At 45.7% G+C, this 27,667-nt stretch overlaps 1 protein-coding gene across 4 annotated transcripts in view; it reads left to right on the forward strand.

Annotated features, from left to right (window-relative positions):
• Positions 1-2,564: 2,564 nt before the first annotated feature.
• The window catches only part of fcho2 (FCH and mu domain containing endocytic adaptor 2), a 36,813-nt gene continuing 11,710 nt past the window's right edge, over positions 2,565-27,667 (forward strand). For 2 of the 4 annotated variants that reach the window (XM_056587549.1, XM_056587550.1), the window contains exons 1-18: positions 2,565-2,771; positions 9,916-10,007; positions 11,710-11,784; positions 11,921-12,062; positions 12,711-12,863; positions 13,433-13,537; positions 15,247-15,345; positions 17,655-17,751; positions 21,242-21,286; positions 21,403-21,472; positions 21,562-21,586; positions 21,815-21,871; positions 22,005-22,062; positions 22,537-22,706; positions 25,301-25,325; positions 25,842-25,886; positions 26,659-26,701; positions 26,806-26,891. In XM_056587549.1, coding sequence (XP_056443524.1) covers positions 2,739-2,771; positions 9,916-10,007; positions 11,710-11,784; positions 11,921-12,062; positions 12,711-12,863; positions 13,433-13,537; positions 15,247-15,345; positions 17,655-17,751; positions 21,242-21,286; positions 21,403-21,472; positions 21,562-21,586; positions 21,815-21,871; positions 22,005-22,062; positions 22,537-22,706; positions 25,301-25,325; positions 25,842-25,886; positions 26,659-26,701; positions 26,806-26,891 — 1,420 coding nt within the window. In that variant the 5' untranslated portion in view covers positions 2,565-2,738. The remainder of the gene's footprint in view (positions 2,772-9,915; positions 10,008-11,709; positions 11,785-11,920; positions 12,063-12,710; positions 12,864-13,432; positions 13,538-15,246; positions 15,346-17,654; positions 17,752-21,241; positions 21,287-21,402; positions 21,473-21,561; positions 21,587-21,814; positions 21,872-22,004; positions 22,063-22,536; positions 22,707-25,300; positions 25,326-25,841; positions 25,887-26,658; positions 26,702-26,805; positions 26,892-27,667) is intronic. The other 2 variants (XM_056587551.1, XM_056587552.1) reach the window with 2 other exon arrangements.

Consider the following 27,667-nt stretch of genomic DNA (forward strand, 5'->3'; position numbering starts at 1 on the left):
AAAGCATGGTCTTGAGGATGATTGTGAACTGTTTCGAGTGCTTGTGGTTGGGTGTTGTGGAGTAGCTGATCCCTAACATGTTGGTGGCCCCCTTCCCATAGGGGAATATAATCAAGACAGGGAGGTGGGGGGCTTTAATTCTATATAGGAAACGGTATAAAAGGTATATTATGGCCTTGCTCAGCATTGGTTTATTTCAACACTGGTATTTTTAAAAGTTTTTTTTAATGAGATTTAATCCTATTGAGAGCGCTGGTGTATTCTGCTTCTCTGCGTCCTTTTAAATACTGTGAAACTACATAATATTGTTGTTGCTTTTGTCTGTTTATTTTTGTTTCATGTCACAGCCTGAACGTATTCCATGATGTTTTGAAATGATTAGGGAGCACATTTTATGTTTTACAACCTTCTTTTTCCACACACACTCTCTCTGCAGGTCAGAGTAATAATTGCAGTATTTTTTACTTTGTGTTTTAAATGCCAAGCACTTCAATAGCAACTATAGCACTACTTAGCCTAAGTATAGTTTTGCGGCAATGTACACACATAATACAATTGTTTTTTTCTGCAAAACTTTTATTCCCATACTTGTTACTAATTGTTTAGCCATTCGTTTTCGATATAAATTATTTGGACAACTTGGTATACATACTTAACATATATTATATATATTGAACTGATGTTGTTGTGCAATCGAAAATCCCAGATGTTAGATTTTAAAGGAATCGTCCATTCAGTATGTATCACATCATGGAATATAGTGGAGGCAGATGTAGGTAAACACTTATACCTTTTTTGTTGTTGCCACATTTTGTTGCATCTACCCGGAAGTAAATGTGTAGTCTGTGTCACATTCCAGCTGTCTTTGCATGTGAAAACAAACATATACACCTTGGCCTGGTATAAGCCCTGTGTTGGTCTCTGAGACACCGAAACAAACTGTCTAATGGGCTGCATTTGTGAATTGACTGCTGCTATGCATTGTAGTTTTGTAACACGACTTGAATTCGGTGTTTTCGTAAACCTCAGGTTGTCTGAGTCGATTGTTTGATTTGCGTTTAGTGTTTTGGTTTCTCTCCCCCCCCCTGCACTCCATGTCTGCCTTGTCCATCTTTTACAAAATGAGATTTACCAGCCTCTGGAATGGAGCGATAGGAAACAGTAGGTTGTTCAACAAATGAATGGTCATCAGTGGGGAGAACTGATGTAGAAAATTAAAAGGTAACTTGCACAAATGTATTTTCACACAGTGATTGTAATTCAGAGCGATGTGTACACACTGCCATGAGAGATCATAGCCATGGACGGTGTCAATAGAAATGTATTTGCCGGGGATAAAGAGTCCTTTAGTTAAAGTAACTAGAAGAAAAACGTCACGAAATAAGAGCTTGCCATGAAAGTAGTATAGTTTCCAAATTAGAATTTTTACTCAAGAGCTTTATTAAATGTATTTTGTAAAGCGACAACCAATAATATTGAATGTCTGTTCCTTATTCTCCTCACTTTTGATGGCCATTTAGCCTTGGAAATCCATTTAGCCTTCATCTTTTTGCTAATATTAGAGGCATTTCATTTCAATAAACTTGTTATGCATTTTTTTTGATAAGCTGCTGAATTATAAAGTAAAATTAGTACTACTGGGGCCACCAAATATTTTGGATCATGCAAAGAATCTATATTGTACTGTAGTAATTTTTGTAACAATATTTGTACAATGATCAAGTGGGTGTGACTGGTTACCATTGCTTGAATCTTTACATTGTTCAGAATAAATTGTTTACATTGTTTCTGTCCGTTTTTGTTTATATTCAATTTAACAGCTAATTAAAAATAATGTTTTGGGTATCCTCAGAACACAACAAACGTGTTTTCTAAAGATTTGATTAAAATAACTGCAAGGTGTGTAATGATTCAATGGAAACAATTACTTCAATAAGGAGAAAAGTTATATCAGTATTAATGACATCACAAAAAAATAACCACCGGTAGTTATTTTAGTTACCGGTAGCTGTGGACCTTTGTATCCACTGTACATGTCTGCAAGAATTGTCTGACAACAATATATCTAGCCTAGAATGTTACAATTGGATAGGTCAAAAAAATTAGAGATTGTATTAATTAAAAAAAAGTGAATAAGAAAATGAACGACACACACAAACACACACACGGGGGGGTGATTTGTCGGCATAATATCAAATTCCTTGCATGCATACGAATTGTTTCCCGCAGGGAATAGACCGGTCACGTTTGGTCGGCCTCCTAATTTGCTGCCCGATCACAAACCCAATGACAGCGCATGGCCTACACGCTACTCTGCTCAACTGCATACAGCTACTTTGTTTCAAAGTAAAAGTACTTCTCTAGTTTCAAAGTAAAAGCCCTGATTCCTTGGAAAGTTACCCAAATGGAAAATAAATCATCGATACGCGTTACCACAACAAATAAAGCAAATTCAAACCGTAGCTTCCGCCTACAACAGTGATATTCTATTATATATTTAAATGTGCCATTGGTAGCGCTGTTTCAAACCCAACTCTCACGGTGCGTGTGTGTGTGTGTGTGTGTGAGGTTGGGAAGTAGAAAACACACGGAGGTGGAGTCTGGTCTGAAGGCAGAGGAAGGCTGGAGGAGAGCAGTGAAACGGCACAACAGGAACGGGGTAGGACGGCGGTGAAATCACGTCCCTACGGTTTGAATTCGCACCATTAAAGTGGCCCGGTCAAGGGGTATAAGACAAGATGATAACGCCCTACTTCCTGGAGAGTTTCTGGGTAAGTAACGCTATTATTACAGGGTTTAAACCCCATACTACCCCTGTGTTGTGAGCTCGCTTATTATTCAAATGATACAAGAATGAACGATATTGGACGGTACACCGGTGCTTAAATACGGCATGGTCCAAACCGTGGTATATTATTGAACGCCGGGTTTTAGACCGTTAATAAGTGCTAATTTTGGAGATCTATCTTGCCGCCCCGGGATTGGGCCTTTGTAAACCAATCTAACTTGGGAGTTCAAGGAACCACTACCGACTGCTCCGATTGGCTGTGACGGAGCAGACTGGAATGTGGTGGACCCTGTCCTTAAATACCATTGGACGTCTTCCTTGTCGGTCAGCTCTTGCCGTACACGTCATATTCTTCCGCAACAAAGTTTTAGTGAGAGGCCAGATGTTGAACAAGTTGAAGAATAGTTTTAACAAAAAGAGTAGACCGTGGTTACTATTAGAGATGTCATTATTACACATTAATAACACTGTATGGAAATATTGTGATGCTGAAACTCTCCATGTCCATTAGCTTCATTTAATACTTATCATTATCATCGTTTGTTAGAATGTAGAAGGTCAACATATACGTCAAAATATGTTATCAACGCTTATTTGAAAAGGAAAACGGAGCTTGATGTTATTTCTGGTCAAATGTCCTTGATTTTGATATATTTTGTGACCAATACGTGCTTAACGTTAACAGCAGTTGTTAGTTGTTTTTCAGCGAGGGTTAAATCTTACTATGGCTTCTTAGGCACTGCCATTGATATAACTGCAGTGGTGCCATGTTTAGTTACTATGCATTGCTGTATTGGTTGTTATATTACCATATAATACTGCATGGTATACAAACACCACACAGACCAGACCCATCCTGTCTTACATTTATTTGTCCAAATATGAATCCATGGGCTTGTTGGTGAAAACCATATAGACTAAGCCTTGGACTAATTAGGGCTGGGACGTCAAGGTGATACCATTCAGTAATTTGCATAGCGATCCTTCCTGAAATTCATGACAGGCAAGTGAGTAACAGTTAGTGAGTGAGTTCAACCAATCTGACATCCTTAAGCTTACAATTAGGCCCCTGCAAGCTACACCATTACAATCCCAGTAGCCTTCTAAATGTGTGGGGTGTGGGCCTATAAACATATTGAAATCACTCTACTTTGCGTTGTCCCCGAGGTACCCTAGTTTCAGCACAAACTGGTAGGGTTGGCTGTATAAGGGAAACCTCTGTGTTTTAAACCACCCGTCTTGTATGATTGTTGACATGGTAGTGTAATTGTAGTCCTTTCACAACAATCGTTCCAGATGCATGAACGCTTTATGTGGGAATGAACGGTCAAATTCACAATGAAATTAACCTCAAATTAAGTTGGTAGGCGAGAGTGACATACATTTGATGATTAGTTCTGAAAGTAACCGTTTCCCATTGACTGTGGTGTGATTATTTAACGTTCTATCTTTCGATCAATAAGTCAATGGGAGGGGGTGTGGGGGCAGACAACCCCTTCCATCCCTCAATCCGCCCTTTGTGCCCCGAAATGAGCCACAAGCGAATCCAGTGACAGCAAGGATCAGCTGTGTATTTAAGATGCGATGCAGCACACGCGGCCACACAGACACACACACACTCACTCACTCACTCTGGCTTTCTCTCTCTCACATCGTGGCTTCTAGAGATTCCATTCCATCTCATTTCCTTAACTTTGCATATCCCATTTGTCTAATGTTTAGCCAAACACACTCCGTTAGACTGCTAGGGTGCGTTAAGACGCTTGCTCAGACCAAGATGAAGAATGGAACCATTGCAAGCTAGTGTGGTCCTATAGTAGCCTGTTTCTTTTTTTCTACTACATTTCTGATTCAGACAAGTTATACTTCTTCCTCCCTACTCTCCATGAGGCCTTTAAGAGCAGTCATATGTTGCCATGTTGTGGATATGTCCATTTGCACAAGCAGCATTCTCCAGCTGAATAACTATCAGTTATGGAATCAGTAATGGGGTACAGAAACACAGTGTGGTGCAGTGGTCTGGTAGTATCGTGAACTTGTCTTTGTGTGTTGCTGGATGGCAGCAAGTCAAATGTCCGCTGGCAACAAAGAGATTCATGGCTTTGTAGACAAGGACCTTGCAGAACAAGTTGTAAACCACAGCTATGCCTCAGGTTGCATCATAACAACATCGGTCAACACTTCCCTATCTCTAGTCTGTGCTATGGGCCAAGACTTGAAGGGGGGCGGGTTTTTATTTACTAACTTCCTCTTGTTTCCTTATTCTAGGTCCCTGTAAGGTGTTAGTTGTTATGGTTGAACTCCTTTTCACAGGACACGTATGTGTGTGTGTGATGCTAAACTCAGAACCTCAAATCCACAATTCTGTTAATCGCAGTAATTAGCCAGCCCACTTGCTAGCTATTAACAGAACCATTGATGGGCTTCTGTTTGGACAACTCTGTTAGCCTCCAGCATGTTTTAGGCAATTAGATGGTTTTGATAAGTAAACGTTCTTTGTTTACCACCCCAGGGCAAGGTGGATTTTGTGTGCGTGTGTGGGGGGGGGGGGGGGGTCTAATAGGTTCTCAGGCTTATTGTATTCTTAAAAAGGGGCTCTATAACACTGTGTACACACACACAGTTTTGAGATTTCTTTCACTTAGAGTGGGTGGTCCCCGGGGCTAAGATGTGTTTTCTGAAACCCTATGATCTTCTTCTTAGAGTTCTTAGATGATGTTTGCATTGACTGACTATGTCAACAAATGATCGCTCTTTCAGTGGAACCTTGTTCCAACCTAACCTAGCCGGTAGTCATAGGTTAGGCTCAAAGATTCCTAAGTATTGATTTGGTTTAGATAAGGAATGATAATGCATATACTATTACATTACATATATGCCTTTTTGGAAAATACTAAGCCTTTCTGTTGATAGGCTTATGTGTAACCATTGCATTACAAAACAATTTCAATGCATAAAAAAAGCTCACACACAGAAATTATGACCATTAAAGTAATGACGTGATCTCTGCACATTTATTTTGAATTATCGTTTAGTACTGTTTTCTTCTGATTTAAAATGCATTTCGTAGAGTCGTTTTGGGAATATTTAATAACCGCTTACACTGTATAAAGGGTGAAACCGCTACCATGTTACATCGCACCTATAGACCGTCTCTGTGCATGCTGACACGCGTTGTCGCAGTGCCTCAACTCCTGGAGACCCTTGGTGGTGACAAGTGATGGAAGATTTGTTCCCACGCCTGGTCCCAGGAGGACCCGGTGAGCCTGGTGAGGTTACCCGGGCCGGGCCCAGTGAGGTCACCCGGGCTGCGTTGTTCTTTGGGTCCGGGGCAGGGGAGTTCCACACCCGAGGCCTCCGGTCTATGCTAGGCCGCTACGCTAAGCCACTGTTTACATTCTGTTCCTGGAGGAATGGGGTGACTGGGGAAGCTGTTCTTCTCAATGAATTAGCCTTCTGTAATCTTCTTGTTGTTCTGGGTGTATCATCAAGGAGGAGGCCATTTGTAGTTTTAGATATCAAGCTGAATGTCTTGAGTATCTCGGCACAGCTATATTTATGGATCTGAAGTCTAACAGCATAATCTGCTTGCCACTTTAGTGGACTCAATCATTGTACATTTTGAGACACTCCATTGTCTTTAGCTCTCTGGTGTGGTGGCTACATTGTCCCGGAGCATGAACTGTTAACCGGGCCCCCCATGGGCACTCAGATGGGTGCCCGTTTTTGGGAAGAATCTGTAACCGTCACGGCGTGGCCTTATACAGCACAACCCCCTGTGTCTTCCTGGCATACTAGCCTACTAGCCTGCCTGTCTATTGTCTGATTGGGTTTTGCCCATTTCAACAGTATTTTCTGGCTTAGTATGTCAAATAAGAGCTATTTGTCTTGACGATCAAAAATGTACCATGGTATTATCAGCCTTTATGAGCTGCTATAGCTACTGCCAACACAAAGTCATGCCTGATACTGTTACAGTATATCAAAGGTATTTACACATCTTTCTTTTCAAGGGTACCTATTTGGAGCAGCCAGGATGGGTACTATCTTAGTCACCAGAGTCAACACGCGACACACTGCTATTCCCATCCACTACAGTCTGTCACCACCCAATCTCCAGGCTGTATCTACTGGCAGAATGCGGGGTTTAATAAACCGTGTTCTGGCGACACATACACAGACAGACAGACAGACAGACAGACAATAAGTTTGTTTACGTTATTTAGTATTATTATAAATAAGTAATGCTGTTATATACACGCACGTCTAGTTCAATCACTATTCAATCACTGATCAAAAGGAAAATAACTTTGATCATAAATCATACTTTGATCATATCAATAATATTCCTCAGCATACACTACACATTATATTAATCAATGACATCTATTGCTAGATAGCCACCACACTGCGATAAACTTTTCTGAATCTGAATTCTGTACTGCCAGAATCCGGCCTCAGTCATACCAGAGCTAAATACTGTCGTTGCCGTCGGCAACACTATTTGAAACAGCCGATACTCAGTTTAGTGAACAGAGAAGTTATGAGCTCACACTTTGTGTATTCTTAATCTATAAGGTCTGGCTCGGAGATAAGACAACAAGTCCCTTTTTAGATTTATGTGGTTGCTAGCTACATCTGCATTTCACGTAGCGTTGATGTGTCAAACCCCATTAACAAGCACCCACCCTGAGCCTGTTGAGGGAGAGGGAGCAGCATAGTTCCACCAGAAATGAGTGGCATTTTGGTTTAACTTCTAACTTCTTAATCTGTGGCGCACTTGAGGTAAGCCTATAGAGGTAGTGGTGGACTTATTGACGAACAAGGGAGCGAATAGGTTACCTATTATCGCATGCCTTCTAAGTCAACTTTGACTCTAAGCCAATCGTAGGCAAGGATAACAATGTTTAAAGGGATACATAGAACACTTAAAAATAGTTTAACCATTTGAACGTCTCTTCAAGTGTTTTGGTTCACATGCATTAATCAGGAGTTGGAGCCACAGCGGCGTCCATTGTATAGTTACCTGTACAACTCCCTCTGTCTGTTTCCTGTCTTTCTTTGGCATTTTCTCTTTGAATTCTTTCATATCACGTCCCATAAACACACCACTTCTCTTTGTGGAGAACCAGAGTTGCTTCCTGTTGCACAGTTTGTTCTCCCAACTTCCCTGTTTTGTGGACCCCGAAAAAATGGTTTTCACCGTGTTTGAGCAAATCATGCACTGATGTTGTGCAACGTGGACCTCTGCGTCAGCCCGATCAATGAGACCCAGAGCATAGGATCATTCTGTGTTCGGTGCCACCGAAGGGGACTTTTTAAATTAATATGAATAGAAAGTTCTCGCTCGATTTGGAAACGCGGCTGGTGTGTTTGCTGAGGTTGAACATAATGTGAGTCAATCAGATGTTCCCAGACCAGAGGCTCTCTGTGTTTTCTCTTCCTCTATTTGCTTTGTAAATATGTCGGTACAGCGCAGGCCTCGTCGCACTTGTACTTGTACTCTCAGCGTCCGATCACGCCAGGAAGCGGCGACTTTCAGGTCTGGAAAGTTCCGGATCTGATCTGGCTCAGACTGCGGTCCAACAAGCTAGACCACATCCTGAGGTGGTCTGGCTTACGTTGTGATCGTACCGTATAGGTGTGTGGAGAGCCTTCTGGGCCAGACTGCTGGCCACGTCATTACAGCCCCACCCCGGCCTCCACGGGCCCGCCAGGACCCTCCCGGTATGCACGGCATGCGCAGGCTGCCACCCATATGTTTTTAAATGAAGACGGAAGTCGCGGGGTTAAACCGAGACTCTGGTGTTGTGGTCAGAGCGGTGATGTGAAGCATGCACTGAGCGAGCGCTCTCCTCCGCTCTGCTCTCCTCAGCAACACACGGCTCCTAACACTACATACTGTGTTAAAGAACAAGAACAACTCGAGGGCTGCTCCTCCACCCAGCATCATTTCAGCTGATGTATTGACCAGGAAGTCATTTTGCGGGAAAGTGAAATAGGGACACAGATCTGGCCATAGAGTTCATGTGTGTGTGTGTGTGTGCGCAAAACGCTGACTTGGTTCTTGCTCCAGGAACCAGGAAATCTGTGTGTGGCGGTCACATGAGAAAGGGAAGACCCATGGCTAGCGGACAGAAATGCTACTTCGGCACATGCACATGGATGGGTTCACTGAGGTATATTGGCCCTAATCACATAGGCTTCATCATAGGGCAAAGTTACAGGTGTGGCTCATAACACTAATTAATGGTCCTCTGATGAACCAGTGTTAGTAGAGTCAACTAGTAAAGATAGGACTATCACCGAGCCTCATGTCACATATTGAATATTTGGCCAAGTTGATATCTTGTATGTTTTCCTCGCTCTAGTATTGTAAGCGCTATAGACTGGTTTGTAGGCTGATCAGGAATTTGGTGTTAAAGAATCTGGTTGAGTAACCCTAACGTGGCCGTCCTGGTTTTAGAAAGGAGAGCCCTACCTATACAGAACATCACGCATACCTCACGGTAATGCTGTTCACCTGTTTCTCCCTCACACATCTTTTTATTTTCTTAAAGGGAAGATTTCTTCTTTAGATCTTCTTCTGCACTCTCTCTTCTTCTCTCTGTGTCTCATGTTCTCTCGCTCTCTCTCGCTCTGTGTGTGTGTGTGTGTGTGTGTGTGTGTGTGTGTGTGTGTGTGTGTGTGTGTGTGTGTGTGTGTGTGTGTGTGTGTGTGTGTGTGTGTGTGTGTGTGTGTGTGTGTGTGTGTGTGTGTGTGTGTGTGTGTGTGTGTGAATATCTCTCCTTGTGAAAGAATATCTTAACCCAAGATGTGTACTCCTTAAGCCTAATAAAACAATGAGATAATTAGGAATTTTGACTGTAAAGGGTTTGCCAGGTTGTTCCTGTGAATAAAGATTGTTATTTCTTCTCTATTTCAACTTTTTTGATCTGAAGTGAATTCATAAATAAACCCTTTTCCATTTAATGCAGTGCTCCACCACCACACAGTAGACTACAACCTGGCTCTCAGAACATGTCCCCTAGTGCATGAGGCCCTAGGGGTTTGATTATGTGTCATTTACTCTGCAGTCTAACTAAAGGTCATTTCTTTCTTTGCAATTGTTATGTTTTGAAATGCAGGGCGAAAAAAACAATGGATTTGACGTGCTCTACCACAACATGAAACATGGCCAAATATCATCCAAGGAGCTGACAGACTTCATCAGGGAGAGGTGAGACAAGAGCTTCTGATTATAGAAACAATGTTTGTTTGTTATATAACCTATCCGTCTTGCTGTTGGAAGATGTACATTTTTTAAATCTGGGGTAGGAAATATATTTTAGAAGCATTTTTTGTCCGATGTTTTGGACTTCTGAGAGCAATTAATGAATCAATTGTTAAAAAATAAAATAAAAATACTTCTCTGTAGCTGACACAGGCCTGGCAGCCTGTGCCCCTTCAGTCATTGCCCATTAACAGAGTCTTCCCCATGGCCAGGCAGACGCATTGCTAAAGCTAGCGAGCTAGTCATGTGTTTTAGGGGGTTGTTTGGGGGGGCCTGAACGGAGGAGTGGGATATCTTTCGGTTGGATACCTTCCGATTCTAGCTTCTTCTAGCTGGTTCCTCCAAATTGCAGACTGTAGCTTTAAGCAGATGTCTTCTTCAAACCCATTATGGCGTTACTTGTGGTTGGCCTACCTCCCTTGGTTCAAATGGGGGAAGAAATACAAATAAGAAAATGACACTGCAACAAACTTTGAGAATTTGACTGTTACTGTAAGGATTGCCACATACTGGATTGTGCAATGCATTTTTACATGCAGATACACAGACGAGCAGACAGACAGACAGAAATATGGGCAGACAGACAGATGGGCAGACAGACAGACATACAGAGAGACAGACGCAGGATAACCTCATCTGCAGGATGTTTGCATGGTTGATGGTTATTTTATTGTCACTTTACCCCTTTTCCCAATTTGTTTATTATTATGTCTGCACTTTGCTATTGACGTGCACTGCTGCTGGAACAATTGAATTCCTCCCCGGGAAGCAGTAAAGTCCCTGTCTCTCTCTTATCTGCCTCCAGGCCTCACACACATGCTCTCCTACACTCTGAGTACAGCACGCAGCCGTTCACCACCGCGGCATCTTTAGGATGTCTGTCCATATGAATGTTTGCACTACAGCACATTGCGGTAATGGTTAGCTAGGATGGATGGAATACTATAGTCGCTATAATTAGAGTAGGACTTTGTAGGCTATCTTTGACCACTCGGCAGCGCTTTCCGCGATTCCGACTGTATATCCATCCCGAAGAACGATGACCCCCTCTAGTGGACAACACGTGTATGTGCACTTACTTGATAAACCTCGACCACTAAACCTTGCAGTAGAACACCAAAAGAAAACCTTAAAACATGAATGTATAATAACTCCCTACCATTTGCAGAATGCATTGTGTGATTTATATAAAAGCACTGTAGTCATTGCATGCATACCTATATTTGTTTATTGTGTGTGTTTTAATGTTTGTCCAGGGTTGCTTTATTAGTGTGTCTTTGTGTACATGGGCCTCTTGTGTGTGTTTGATTGTGTTATGGTTGTTCTGCCACGCCCTGGCCAAAAACGAAAAGGATATGCAGTACCACCCACCCACAGACCAACCTTTTATTGTATGAATTTAATACAAAAGCATGCAGAGGAAAATGGATCCTTCCAATAGCAAAACAATTGGATAATGGCAATGCCACGCTACAGGGCACAGACATTAGAAAGCTGTGTGGTTGAACATTGATGTTGTCTGTGTTTACCTAAACCAATATTTTTGCCTTGTTTTGCTTCAACTTTAAGCTTAATCTCTGCTCTATTTAGTATAAATGACACCATCTTCTCCTCGAATGATAACTAACCTCATGTCCTTCCGTCCCAGGAGTGCGATCGAGGAGGCGTATGCGCGGTCGGTCACCAAACTCGCCAAGTCTGCAGGCAACTTCTCTCCACTTGGGTGAGTGAACGTTGCGCCACCCCCTCACCTGCTGTACATTGATTCATGGGTTTGCATCGAGCGCTGCTCCCCTGACCGGCTCTCCCCCATACTGACGCTGCGCGTATCCCTGTTGTCTCCCCCTCCCCTGTCGCAGGACGTTCGCCCCGGTGTGGGACGTGTTCCGGAGCTCCACGGAGAAGCTGGCCGCCTGCCACCTGGAGCTGGTGAGGAAGCTGCAGGAGCTCATCAAGGAGGTGCAGAAGTACGTGGACGACCAGGCCAAGGCCCACAAGAAGGTACCGTCCAGGGGAACCAGAGAGAGACCTCTTGTTTGCAGAGAGCCTCCCACGTTGTTTACCGAGCGGGAGTGTTTTAATGAACCCGTAAGAGGCACGGCGCACGCCAGTGACGCCACCTTGTACATGAGAAGACATGAAACGGAAATATAACTACGTTACTATAACTGTGGAAGACTGTAAAACCTGTGAACTGTAAAAAGCAGGGAGGGAAGAGGGCATCCACTGTCAGCTTCATCAACCCCTGCTTTGAACGGAGAGGCTCCGTGGAGACCCAGGACTCTGTCTCCGCCAGGCCCTGCGTATGCACCGGCTAAAAGCTGGTATGGGGGCCCACAACTAGCGATTGAGTTAATAAAAAATGTAGGACGTAGAGTAAAAGGGAAACCCATCGCATCAGGGAAGTAACGAAACGATAGAAGTATGAAATGTCAACATTTCATCAGACACTGATCTGTGTGTGTGTGTGTGTGTGTGTGTGTGTGTGTGTGTGTGTGTGTGTGTGTGTGTGTGTGTGTGTGTGTGTGTGTGTGTGTGTGTGTGTGTGTGTGTGTGTGTGTGTGTGTGTGTGTGTGTGTGTGCGCGCGTGCACGTGCGTCTTTCTGTCTGTACATACGTGTGTGTGTGTCTCCCTGCGTGCGTGTGCAGACCAAGGAGGAGGTGGCGTCCACGCTGGAGGCGGTCCAGAACATCCAAACCACCTCCCAGGCGCTCACCAAGTCCAAGGAGGCGTACAACGCCAAGACGGTGGAGCAGGAGCGGCTCCGCAAGGAGGGCGCCACGCAGAGGGAGGTGGACAAGGTGGGAACACACACACACACACACACACACACACACACACACACACACACACACACACACACACACACACACACACACACACACACACACACACACACACACACACACACACACACACACACACACACACACACACATATACACACACACACACACACACACACACACACAAAGAGACAGACAGACAGACAGACAAAAACATGAACTTGCTCACACACATTAAACACATGCACACACACGTGTGGAATTGGTCACTTTATACACACAAAAACACACATGCGCACACACACACAGGAACTTGCTCACACACATAAAACACAGTGTGTGCGCAGTGCACATGCACACACAAAAATGACATGTGCGCAATTACACATGCACATTAGTGTACACACGCACGCACGCTCACACACACACACACACACGGCATCTGAAGCAGGAGCTCTGTACCGTCACCGACCGCAGGCCCCTGGCGGCCCACGAGTAACCCGAGCCCTGGGCTCCGGTCCCCAGGGGGTCTGTGTGTAGCGCAGCAGCCAGCGTGTAACCGTACTCTCTCTGTGACGCCGCAGGCCGGGGTGAAGGCCAAGAAAGCCACCGAGACGTACAAGTCCTACGTGGAGAAGTACGCCACGGCCAAGTCGGAATTCGAACAGAAGATGGCGGAAACGGCCCAGGTAATGAGTCCAGCGTGCCCCGTCTGGCCACATGTGGAGGAGGGGTGCGTGCGTCTTCCAGGAAGGCGTTCTGCAGCCACACCTGGTTGTCATGAGTTTTCTGCTCAGTGTTAAACAGAGCTTTTTGTAAACAGTGGTCCCAAGTGCTGTTATTCTGTGTGTCTGCTCCTCTGCTCCTCTGATTCATTGTGTGTGTGTGTGTGTGTGTGTGTGTGTGTGTGTGTGTGTGTGTGTGTGTGTGTGTGTGTGTGTGTGTGTGTGTGTGTGTGTGTGTGTGTGTGTGTGTGTGTGTGCGTGTGCGCGCACGTGTGTTTTGCATTCCGAGCTCTGTAACGGCTCCAGATTGTGTTTTTGTTTTTGTTTGGGGTTTCCCGCCCCGTCTTTCCTCTGAATTGTTGTGGCAAGCTGTGATTGGGTCCATCTGACGGCGCTGATTAGATAAACTCCAAATTGAACTCAGATCAACAGAATTCAGGATCCATATCCTGCTAGAGTGGCTGCAGACCCAGACCCAGAAGTCATGGTTCCACTTAACGCTTTGGTTTTTATCCCTGAGAGGGCCAAACAAGAGGGCCAGCATAAGGCAGGCATAGGGCCAGCATAGGGCCTAGCCATAGGGCCTAGCCATAGGGCCAGTATAAGGCAGGCATAGGGCTAGCATAGGGCTAGCATAGGGCCTAGCCATAGGGCCAGCATAAGGCAGGCATAGGGCTAGCATAGGGCTAGCATAGGGCCAGCATAGGGCCAGCATAGGGCTAGCATAGGGCCTAGCCATAGGGCCTAGCCATAGGGCCAGCATAGGGCTAGCAATAGGGCTAGCATAGGGCCAGCATAGGGCCAGCAGAGGCCCAGCTAAAGGCCAGCATAAGCCCAGCATCGCGGCCCCCTTCCCCAGATCTCAGCCGTTGACTAACTGTGTAAACACGACACACATGTTGCTGGCCGACGTCCCGAGCACATCTGCATGTGTGTTCTGTCTGTGTATGGGTGTGTTCTGTGTGTGCGGTGTGACGTGTGTGCGTGCCTCTGTCTTTGTGTGTGTTTCTGTCTGCGGGTGTGTGTCTTGTCTTTCTATGTGCGTGTGCTCCCAGCCCAAGAGGCTCAGTGCCCTGTGATGTTCCGCTCTAGGATTCTGATTGATGGTCATTCTGGTTGGGGTTCACCAGACCAGAGAGGAGAGTGGAGGGAACACACTGTAGCCTCTCAGACTCGTGTGCTCCTTCCAGAGGGATCCCTCTCTGTCTCTGTCTCTCTGTCCCCGTCTCTCTCTCTCTCCCCGTCTCTCTCCCCGTCTCTCTCCCCGTCTCTCTCTCTCTCGTTCTCTCTCCCCTCCATACTGCACAACCGCCACAACAGTTAATTGGCCCCTGGTGTTGTGGATCCGTGTTGCGTGTGTGTCTTCGTCTCTAGACCACCCAGAACACACACACACACACACACACACACACATACACACACACACACACACACACACACACACACACACACACACACACACACACACACACACACACACACACACACACACACACACACACACACACACACACACACACACACACACACACACACACATTGAGAGGAAGTGGCAATGGGACATGTTGAGGAAGTTAGGCTTCCTCTTGTTTTTTATCGTTTTTAACCTAATTTTTCTGCGGCGGCCCGGGGTTAACTGAAACACTTCACCGACTGGTTTATTTTGTTCACAGAAATTCCAGGACATCGAGGAGAGCCACGTCCTGCACATGAAGGAGATCATCCAGTCGTACTCCCAGTCCGTCGAAGAGACACACGTCCAGATAGGAGAGGTGAGCACACACGGCACACACATGCGCACACACAAACGGATGAGTACACGCATATGCACACGCACTGAAATGCGCGTGACACCACGTCCGAGGTGACAGGTTCACGCCACTCGGCGTCAATTAGCGTCTCTTTGATCTCCCTAATGGCTTAATGAGACTCCAGGAAGCCCTCCATTCAGGTTCCTGGGCCCTAGTGTAAACTCCGCCCCACGCCGGCAATGAATCCCAGGGTTTTTCAACAACAACTCCCGAGGCCAAATGATATGCAGTGTGTTATGGCTGAAACACAGAGCAATCCTCTCAGTGAGAACGCTGGATTGTTAATGGAAGAACACAAGCAACATTTTCAATTGCATTTCCTTTAATTTGGGTTGAATCCCAAAGTCATACTTTTATTTATATATATATTTTATTTTTATTTTTTATTTTTTTCTCAACCACATTTCTTGTTTTCGGTCCATAATGAGTCCCTGTGCTGACCTCTGACCACACTCTTACACCACTCCTGTCCATAGAGGGAGACATGAACTCACTTTCGTTCTGTCAGTCGCTAGGCTGGCCGGGAAGGTGCGATGTAATGAACAGTTCATGTGCAGAGTATTATTTGTGATCTTTGCCGAATAGAAAACTGGAGAATAGTTGGTCAACCCATAAGAAATCACATAAAATCGTATACATCCCAAAATAGGTCCTCATATGAGCCAATATCTGAATATATATATGAATAATAATGAACATTTTCTGATTCTTAATTTAGGTGTCATTGTTCATTAAGTATCTCCAAGACAAAAGACAGAAATACATAAAGAAATAATCATAATATATATCTCGGATATCAATTCTGGCCTGTTCTGTTTGTGTTTGTTGTGTCGCCAGGGAATATATATTTATAGTGTGGATCGTTTAACCGGGCAGGGGATGCATGCGTGTTGTATGTGTGCACTTTGCGCACGGAAGAAGGCGCAGGTTGTGTTGTGATGCGTTGGACAGAGGCACGCAGGTTGATTACATCATCAGCCGCGACCACCCTAATGGCACCTAGCGTGATCGCGTGTGGTGTCGGGCTGGAACACGCTACACACACAGGCACGGGCCAGACACCCACACACACACACACACACACACACACACACACACACACACACACACACACACACACACACACACACACACACACACACACACACACACACACACACACACACACACACACTCACTGACTCTTACGCTCTCTTTCCCTCTCGCTCTCTTCCACTCCCTCTCTATCTCTCCCTCTCTGTCTCTCTCTCTCCCTCTCTGTATCTTTCTCACTCACTTAACACACACACACACAACCCCCCCCCCTCCCCCAAACATCTCCTTCCAGGGGCAGAGGAGGCTAATGCACAAGACCTCACGACAGTGCCTGGGGGGAAGGGACCTGTGTGTGTGTGTGTGTGTGTGTGTGTGTGTGTGTGTGTGTGTGTGTGTGTGTGTGTGTGTGTGTGTGTGTGTGTGTGTGTGTGTGTGTGTGTGTGTGTGTGTGTGTGTGTGTGTGTGTGTGTGTGCGTGATACAGTCGCTCAGCCTCCCTGTGTGCTGGCAGCATCACGCACATCTAAATGGTTTAAAGGAACCGCGCGTCATCGTCATATGGCGCTCGTGATGCCGTCGCAGCCCCCTTAACCCTTGGATACACACACGGCCCCCCGCATGCACTTCCTTTAACAAAGAAGCACGCACGCACACAAACACACCACTCCCTGCCTGCAGGGCAGCACCCGAAGAGCACCAAGACAGACCATGGGGCCTAATACTAGTGCTACTCTTCCTACTGCTACTTCTACTACTCCTACTCCTACTGCTACTATTACTACTAGTACTAGTACTACTACTGCTACTGTTACCACTACTAATACTACTACTACAACAACAACAACAACAACAACAACAACAACAACAACAACAACAACTAAATCTACTACAACAACAACAACAACTCAATCAACACACAAGGAGCTAGTCCCATCCGTGTTCTTCTGTGAGAGAGAAGAACAAAGGGGGGGACAGTAGCGGACAGAACCAGCTTCGCCGCATTAGTCACTTGGCATTTGTTTGTTGAATGAGTGTGTATGGGGGTGGTTTGTCTTCTTTGCTTTTATCAATCCTGTTGGTAATGAATGGAACAAAATATAAATACGCTCTCCACTTGGTCGACAATTATGATTGAATTGACGACTGATAAATGGATGACAATTTTGTAATTATATCCGTTCCCTGTTTGCTTCTCTAACCTTTTTGTTTGCTTCTCTAACCTGCTCTGTGTTGCAGGTCCACACCGAGTTTGTGGGGAACATGGAGAACACGTCGCTGGAGGGCCTGGTCCAGAAGCTGGCCGAGAGCAAGGGCACCGGCAAGGAGCGGCCAGGTAACACACTGGGTTCACAACACACTACAACACAACACAACCCACTACAACACAACCCACTACAGCACAACCCACTACAGCACAACACACTACAACACAACACACTACAAATGAAACCAAAACGATAGGATCTTAATAAACCCACTTGATGCTGCGTTCTGTTCGGGCGTCATATCGTGCGTTCAAGCTATTTAGTCGGAAAACATGGACGCTCACACTAACATAAACGTTGATTAATGTAATTGGTTTAACCAACCACAGTATTGGTATGCTGATTGTTCTGAACGCATACTAAGTTTAAATCTTATAAAATGTTTGGTGTTTTTGTTATAGTTTTATAAGATATTTTTCGACATCCGAGTTATAATCGGACGCAGCATTAAACAGACAAAATAACATTATATATAAAATATATATATGTTTATTTTTACATACATATTATTCATGCTTTTTTATTTCGATATGCAAAGGCAGAAAAACAGTTGGTTGCTGTGAGCCTACTCTGACAGCTACAACACAGTGTTTTTTATACAGTGATCCCCACTCTGCAATTCCTCTCCAGATTTGTTCCTTGTTAATTAAGGGTCTTGCCTCCTGGGGTGCTAGGGTTATAGGGGTGTCATAATTAGATATGGCCGGTAAAACCTTTTGAGACTGGAACTGTGATTAAGGGCTTTGCAAATACAATTGACTTGACACAAGTACCCTACACACACACACACACACCCCCACAGGGGTGGGGGAGAGAGGGCTCAGCTTTGTCTCGCCCCAGTAATCAAGAGAATCGTTTTTAGAGCACTGCGACACATGCATACACACACACGCTCAACTGGACAGTCGGACAAAAGCTAAATAACCTGTCGCCGACTCATTTCACACAACATGAATGTTGTCACTGTCCTAGTCAGAGCACTTTAAGGAGAGAGAGAGAGAGAGAGAGAGAGAGAGAGAGAGAGAGAGAGAGAGAGAGAGAGAGAGAGAGAGAGAGAGAGAGAGAGAGAGAGAGAGAGAGAGGAGAGAGAGAGAGAGAGAGAGAGGAGAGAGAGAGAGAGAGAGAGAGAGAGAGAGAGAGAGAGAGAGAGAGAGAGAGAGTGTCCAGCTGAGCTATCAACTGGCGCTGGGCCAGACACGCAGGCTCTCCTCCCCTGTCCACTACTCCCCCAGTGCCAGGGCCATGTGAGGCATATGAAATTCAACCAAAATAGTAAACACACACAGGCACGCAAACAAAAACAACATGTCTCTATCTTCTACAGCCCCTCCTCTCGCTCCATCTCTCCCTTCATTTTCCAATGGCCTCTCTCTGTGGGTCTCTGTCTCTGCTGCATCTCTTGTTCCTCTGTCTGTCTGTCTGTCTGTATTCCTCCCATCACTCTTATTTAATTACTCAGCCATTTGTACCTGTTCTCTTCCATACACATGCACGTGCACACAGACACAAGCACAGACAGACAGACAGACAGACAGACAGACAGACAGACAGACAGACAGACAGAAAGACAGACAGACAGACACACACACACCCTCCCCCCAGCCCATAGACGTGGTTGGTTAGCGTGAGAGGTCATTGCGTGTCATGCCCATGGTTTCCCCTGTGTGGAGGGTGTGCGTGTGCAAGCCAAGCAGCCCCTGCATGTGTGTGCCGTCTTCCACAGAGAGTCCTCTGTACTTGTTTGCAGAGACAAACTCAAAGGCATTTCAAGCGTGAGATGTATCGCAGTTCAATCACGTTAGTTAGGTTTATTTATAGTCTAAATCAAACACGGATTACATGCCCTGGTCTTTGTGTGAGTGTGTGTGTGTCTTGCCCTCGCCCACATGTTTACAGATGTTTGTGCGTGTCACTATTCCTCTGTTCCGCGCGTTATGAAGGGGGGCCCGCCGTGAGACCGAGAGGAAATGAGTCCACGTTGTTTACTCACTTACAGAACATCTGCATCGTCTCCTGTTGTCTCTTCCTCGGTGTGACGACTCAGAGGCCGTCAGGACCTTGTGTAGGTTCATGAAGCCCAGGTGCAAAGCCTTACCACCTGCGTTAGGGACCAGCTCAGATCCAGCAGTCCTACCACGCTATAGCAGAACCTCTGGCTCAGAGCCTGGGCTGGGAACCAAAAACTGAAATGGGGAGAGTTACGCCTTGTTTCCTGTTTCATTACGAGGTGCTCTACCCCAAGAGAATCTCATCCACGCGGGTGGATCAAGCTTCGGAAGAGGCTTCTAGCCAATGCCTTGCTTACAGACCCTCGCCTCCCGCAACACGATTGGTCGAAACAAATAGGAAGCGAAAGAAAGCGAAACGCCCTGTTCACCCAGATTTGATTTTAGATATTGATCTAGCGTCTGAGTTGTGAGACTAGGGACTGCTTGGCACCGCAGGGGCCCCGCAGTCCGCACTGCTTGGGCCCCACAGCCACCACTGTCAGGGGCCTCGTGGTCCTTACTGCTGGGGCCCGCGGCCCACACTGTGGGGTCTCCGTAACATCAGCTGCTCTGTCTTCTAGTAATGAAGTGTCCTGCCAGCTCTTGAATTCCCTTTTAGTAGGTCTGTCAACACAACGCTAGTTGTGTGGCCCCTGTCCTTTGAGATATTGTGTTTCCTTTCCCCTTGTGTGTGTGTGTGTGTGTGTGTGTGTGTGTGTGTGTGTGTGTGTGTGTGTGTGTGTGTGTGTGTGTGTGTGTGTGTGTGTGTGTGTGTGTGTGTGTGTGTGTGTGTGTGTGTGTGTGTGTGTGTGTGTGTGTGTGTGTTTTCAGTAAAAGAGCCTGGCGTGCTCTGTTATGGTTAGTGTTGTCCCCGGGAGGATGTGTCGGCTAATGGCCCCCAGACCCCCGGTCGACGGGGCTGCTGACCTCGTCTGCCCTCCCAGATCCGCCCTGTCTGGGGTGGCACACCACAAGTGTGTGTGTTTGATCATGTGTGCGTGCGCGTGTGTTTGTTTGTGCGTGCGCGTGTGACCGTGAATGTTTGTATCGGGGTTTGCGCGTGTGTTTGAATGAGTGTGTTTTTTTGTCTGTGTGTGTGTGTGTGAGATCTGGTATGCTGGTGCAGTGAGGGTTCTCACGGGGCAGCTCGTGTCCGTGTCTCCTCCACGCAGACTTCTCGACGGGGGAGGCGGTCCTCCTAGATGGAGAGGGGGTCAAAGAAACACTGGGAACTGGGATGCACGTATCGTAGCGGAGCTACACTCACTTCCTGGTGGCTCAAGTTGATTAATAACACAAAAAAAATCGCAAAATGTCTCTATCCCTCCGGACATGGCCTTGTGTTTTGGGCTCTGAGGGATTGTACCGACAATATAAAATGGTAGAACGTATACAAATGTTTGACATTGAGCATAAACGATAACATCTTTGGTGTGTGTGTGTGTGTGTGTGTGTGTGTGTGTGTGTGTGTGTGTGTGTGTGTGTGTGTGTGTGTGTGTGTGTGTGTGTGTGTGTGTGTGTGTGTGTGTGTGTGTGTGTGTGTGTGTGTGTGTGTGTGTGTGTCCACCAGGTTCCATTGAGTTTGAGGAATGCAACGCAGCCGTCGCCACTGAAGGTGACTTCCTGTCTTTGTCTCTGTGTCGTGTCGTGTCCTATCTGAATTAAATAATATTCACAGACCAATTCACACCTTCTCTGTCCCTCTCTCACTTTGTGTGGTGTTCGTTTCAGGTGCCAAACCCAGGAAGAGGAAAACGTTTGCCATTCCAGGCCGGCGGAAAGACAAGGACACAGATTCCACGTGAGTGGCTCTTCTCTCGCTCTCTCGCTCTCTCTTCACTTTAATCATAGGGTTATGTTTCTTATCATGTGTCTCTTGTCCTCCTCCAGGGAATCCACGGAAGTCGAAGCTGCAGTGAGTTTTTTCAAATATTTTCAGATTACATTTTGGACATTCCCTTTCCAATTTGTTCTTTCTTTATCACACTGCAAGATGGATGGGATTATTATTATAATTGTATTATGTTACATAATCCTATTTAAATATACTTCTTATGATTACATAAATCATATCATTCTATTTGCATATCTTACTATAAAAGTATGAATATATTGATACTTGTGTGTGTGTTTGCATTGCTAGAATACTGCGAACGGAGCCCCCCCTGGCTACTATGGAGCCATCGACATCCAAAATGCTGTAAGGAGAGATATATATATATATATATATATATGTACTAAATAACTAGATATCATTAACCCCTTCGTAACCCAGCATACATGTCAGTCACTTTGTGTTCCCCTAAAGGTCGTTTACGTGTTTTATTTTCCAGAACGTTCCCCAGGTGGATGCGGAGGGATTCTGCATCAGACCAGAAGCCAATGAAAATGATATCCTTTCTGTCCCGTAGTTAGCCTCAGTATTATATCTATACAGAGATGAACACATAAACACATCTTAGGGGCGTTGTAGTGCAGTGGCTACAGGTCGTCTGACGCCCAGCAGATAGGATCTTGGTTCTATCCCCCCATGGACACATAGCCTTCTGAGCAAGACCCCTGACCCGCTTTAGAGAAGAGTCTGCTTATTGACAAACTAAAAAAATCAAGAAACCAACGGTTACCTCAGTAAGGCCTGGAGGACTTTTCAGTGTACCTTCAAGCACACAGTGAGGTGCTTTACGTCCCGTGCTAGCTTGAGTCCTAGATGTTTCCAATGGGAAGACACCTGCCAGATGGCTAAACGGTATATCATAGACGCACGCTGGCACCACCCACATAGACGAGCACGCAGGAGTCCAACCCAGTGTGAACGTGTGTTAACGTGTGAGGTGTGTGGTGCCGGACCTTGACCCTCCCCTCCACATGCCAAAGAGAACTCGTTCTACTCGTCGAGCGACTCTGACGACGAGGACGAGCCCAGGAAGTTCCGCGTGGAGATCAAACCGGTGCAGGCCGCCGCCGGACCGCAGGGCGCCGCCATCGACGAGCTCAAGGCCTCCATCGGGAGCATCGTCCTATCGCCCTCCGCCCTGGTACGTAGTCCCCCGCTGGGGTCTCAGGGCGTCGGGGGGGGGGGGGGGGGGGGGGGGGGGGCTGACTGAGTAGTGTCAGTCTGTTGCGGCATGTCTGCAACACTAGGGGGCGACGTTAGTTAGTCTGTTCCTCCTGGAGCTGATCAGGCTCCAGCTCTTACACACACACACACACACACACACACGTTGGTAGGGTTTTTATCTTTCCACCGTTAGAATTAAATGACAATAATTATTATTTTTAAAACACATTTCTAACCGAGTTGCGTTTATTTAGATTGTGGAAGGATAACATTGTGTTGTGTTGTGGCAAGGGTTAGGGATTTTCTTGTGTTACATATTTTAAAATTGTAAATAGTACTTATCGTAGGCGTGCATTTCTTTGGGCTTGGTAGTTAAAAAGGAAAACCACAAGGGGAAAGCGGAGTGGAATCCCGGCCAATGGGGGGCCGCTGTTGGTTTAAAGCGGCCTATAGGAAGCGAACCCTGGGTATCCAGAGGCATGAATGACATCATGGTTGGAGCGGGCTTCCCCATTCAGACCATCGCCTCTCGCTCGATCCGTGAATCGCTCTTTGATGGTCTGTAAAAATAGCCCCCCCGCCATTAAAGTTTAACGCCGCCGCAGAGCGGGTGCAAACACACTGGAGTTTGTGAGAGGAGAGGTTGTGTGCTGAGCAGGACCTTTACTACAACCACCGCTGCTGCACTGTGCATGAACCCACCGGCCCGGGACCACTCTGCCTTCAGTTCAAAAGAGCTCTATTGACGTGGAAAATCGACATTGCCATTGGCAAGGCAGTTTCAGTTTAAAAAATAAAGAAAGGGAAGATGGCAAAGTACTATAAGAGGAGGTACATGTAAATTACGAGTGCTGCACAAAGGCTTTCTGTCTGTCTCCTCTTTTTTATTCAATAACGCTTGCATTCGCTTCAGCTTTCTTTACCTCTCTTTCTGTATCTCAGTCTCTGTCTCTCTCACTCTCTCTGTCCATTGATCTCTGTCACTTTTTCTCTCTCTTATGCTCCCCCACTCTCTCTCTTGCGTTCTCTTTCTCAGTGTTTGACACCCATAATTAAAAAAAAGGAGAAAAATGGGATACATTTGGCAAATAATATCTGTCTTCCTTTTTAAACTGTCCCCAGACTTTTGAGGCACCGTTTTCTGATTTAAAAGTTCAAAAGAAGTCTTGTGGGGTAAATGTTTAAACTTGTAGTCTAGGTGATGACGAGTTTTGCATCATCTGGTGGAAATTATGGAGACTTTGTCCTCCTTTAAATTTTCTCTCCAGTTTTTCATTTTCATCTGTATTGTCTTTTCCTAGTAACTCTGTTCCCCTCCACGGAGTGCCTTTATTGAAATGGCTGTGTGTGTGTGTGTGTATGTGTGTGTGTGTGTGAGCTGTAATTGACCCATTTTCCGCCCGTGGGACGCAACATTGAGCTTGCAGAAGTTAAGCGGCGGTTTTAGCACTTTAGCTAACAAAAAATGTTTTGTTTCTCTTTCCCTCCCTCCCTGTGTGTGTGTCTCTCTCTCACTCTCTCCCCCCTGTCTCTCTCACTGTCTCTCTCTCTCTCTCCCTCTCCTTCACCTCCTTGTGGGAATGAGTTCTTTATTGAAATTGATGAAGTGAATATACATGCAATGGGCCGGTAGCCTGTACGTGTGTGTGTGTGTGTGTGTGTGTGTGTGTGTGTGTGTGTGTGTGTGTGTGTGTGTGTGTGTGTGTGTGTGTGTGTGTGTGCGTGTGCGCGGGGGGTTAGACTTGTTGGATCTATGTCCCGGGGCCCGCTCGGCACTGGGGGCCCGGGTGAAGTGTGTGAAGGGCCCCTTGCCCTCCTCTCGTTGCTCCCGGTGACGGATGGGCGAGTGGAGGTCAGGAACATGGGCTGATGAATTCTTCAGCCTCGGTTTAACGTCTGGTATGTGTGAGCCCAGAGTTTACCTGAGATTTATGTCGGCTTCTTTTTTTTTATCTTTTTCGCTTGTTCCGAAGCGGGAAACGTATAGTGTCAGCCACTGGGGATGGGGGGAGATGTATGGTTCCCCTTTCGGACTCTCATTTGTCTCATAACGTATCGCCGAACGTCGTCCCTGTGGAGATATTCAGAATGAACCATAACACGGGAAGCCTGACGCACCGCCATACACGAGTAAATAACACTGCATACTTGGTGGAAATACTTGATGTAGTGCACAGTTGTTCTGGCCATGTACTTTACCTGTTGTTTTAGTCACTTTTCGTGTGCTTTATTGGTCTTTACTCATGGAGCAGATGCTTTTATTCAAAGCGACTCGCAATGATTTTGTGATGTACTTTCTGGGTGTCCTTAAGACACTTTGCTAAAGGCTGCCTAACGGTACCATGCCACCGTTGGGGATTCAAACCCAGAACCTTTCAGCAGGGAGTCAACCTAATGACTAGACGGTCCTGTTCCCTGGTATATATATCAATATGTAAAAAGAAAGACTTGCTATATTTGGCGATTCTCTCTGAGACGCCCCCAAAAGGAGTATGGTGTTAAAGATGTGGTTTCCAATTTGTCTTGGCTGTGATTAATCCAGGCTCTTCTCTGTCTTTGTGTTTTCTTTAGGGTCAGATGCGGAGGAACCAATCCAGTGAGTGATTTTCTCAGATCTTTGTTCGTGCGTGCGTGATGTCAAGCGTTGTTAAGGGGGTTGAGCATGGGACTCTTCAGACATATCTATCTCGGCCCCAGCTGTTCTTCATTGAGTCGGCTTTGGGGAAAAAGAGGGAATCGCCACAAATTTAAGCTAAAATCACCTCTTCCCAACTCAAGCTATTTTGAATGCAACATTTTTGTATAGATGTGTAACTGAAGGCTGTCTACTGCCATGTGTGTTTTCCAACGCTTCATTTCAGATACGTTTTGGTTGAGCCCAAGATATACAGTCTATCTATCTCCCACTGATGTTAAAAATTGATTTGTTAATACAATTAAATAAAATGTATATTTTAAGGAAAAACAAATCATATTTGATTCTACCAGGCAGTTCCGTTTTCCTTACTGGAAAAAAGACAATTCAGGGAACACTAAACCAACGTTGTTTATTTGAGCAGTTGATGAATGTCCCTTAATGGCGCCGGTAGATTCACACTCTATGTACGCTTAGGGGTCTCGAGAATGTCTTCGTTAAGCTCTAAGCCTCAGGTCCCCGGTGAGTATGTCTTCTCTAGTGAGTCTCCTTTCATTGACGCTAGGTGCGTTTTACTGAACAACAGAAAACCCAATCAGCTAACCCCTTCTAACATGCTATCTCCCGGTGCTTCGCTGCTACACCTTGTTGTTTAGTGATTCTGATACTCTGGTTGGGTTTCCGCGGGTGCTCCGACAATTCCCGCCTCGTTTCATAACTCTGGTACTAGCAAACTAGCAACAAATAAATCAAAAGTATGCTAATGGAAGACCTTTAAACGCTATTTACCTCCACCGCCAACACTTTTGGTCAACATTTGGAATGATGTGTGATTTTGGTAATGGTAATACAACCCATTCACGGCTCCAGACTGCGTGGCCATTTTGCCGCCATGGTTGTGCACAGAACCCCTTGGTTTCTGAGCGAGTGGTGCGTGGAAGGCTTTTATGCTTTAAACATTATCATTCCAAATAACTTTGAACAGAAGGGATTGAACTATAAAAGTTGCTCAAAGCAAGCCTAAAATGGGTTGTATCTAATCCAACGGCTACCTGTATATCAGTCAAAAACAATTCTACCTTTAAACCTCAAAATTATACCAAATGTGGTAGCTAACCCTATCACATTTACCACATTTTCATATGATTTCTAATAGTGCAACTTTGAGTTGTGTAGAAAAAATACTGAACTTTATAGCAAATGTGGCTTTTCCCCATCTAACTGTTTTTTTTTGTAGATTTGTTATATTTTAGATTTTCATCATCTAATTATGTATTTATGCCTTATTCTGTAGGCGATGAACTGTCGAAAAACAGAACGGCAGCGTCCTTTAACGAGTGAGTATATGTGTGGCGACCAGACCAGCAGCACTGTGGTGCACCACCAGCCTCAGATGACCGCAGTCCCTCTCATCCACCTCCTTTATCTGTCTGCGTTTTAGCAAACTGACCAACAATGACCTGCTGTCCCTGGACCCCTTCAGCCCCACCCTGGCCGGCTCCTCTTCCTCGGTGTCTTCATCAGCAGGTAACCTCCATCGGTTCTCCACTGACGACTCCATGACCACTGGTTTAAATGGTGTGTTGGCCTGAGAAGCGATTTCCTATTTCTTGTGAAGCGCTGGTGTTCTCCGGCTGACTTTGCGGTGTGTGTTATCCCCGTGAGGTCGTACTTTATGTGGAAGAGGAGAATGTGGTGAAACCTGAACGTCTGGCTTTCAAGGGGGTCGTGCTCCGCGGGGCCGTTAGCGGTGTTTTACGACTGTTTACTCTGTCGTTTTCACTCTCCGTTGCTCACCACCTCCGCCACCCCCCTCCACCCACTCTGTCCATGCTCCATTACACCTCTCCTTTTTCCTATCGACTCAGTTGGAAGCCTCTCCTCTAATGTTTGGCCGAATGGGGCTGCTGACCCCTGAAAGCCAACTAAAACACTTGACTTGAGGGAATTCTAACTGGTGGCGGTGGCCATCTTGTGAAAGAGTTTTTTACAGGTTATGACGCGTTACGTTACAGATGACCGGACTGTGGTGAACAGCAGGTGTTTCAAAATGAACCTATGAAGGGATAGTTTTCCTCTACAACTTCAGTGTTATTTTATTTTCCTTGTTGAAAGAAAACTACTTATTAGCATGTGGCAGCCATGTTTCTACATTGGCCATATAGCAAAGTTAGCATGGAAGCTAGTTAGCGTGACTTTATGCACACGTGACTCCAATGTCTGTTTAAACAGAGTTGTGTTAGCATTGACCCATCTCCTGGGTGAGTCGTAATCCCCTGTTAATTGGCACCAATTGCAGCATC

Source organism: Gadus chalcogrammus, chromosome 4, assembly GCF_026213295.1.
Source record: "Gadus chalcogrammus isolate NIFS_2021 chromosome 4, NIFS_Gcha_1.0, whole genome shotgun sequence".
In the NCBI taxonomy this organism is placed as follows: Eukaryota; Metazoa; Chordata; class Actinopteri; order Gadiformes; family Gadidae; genus Gadus; species Gadus chalcogrammus.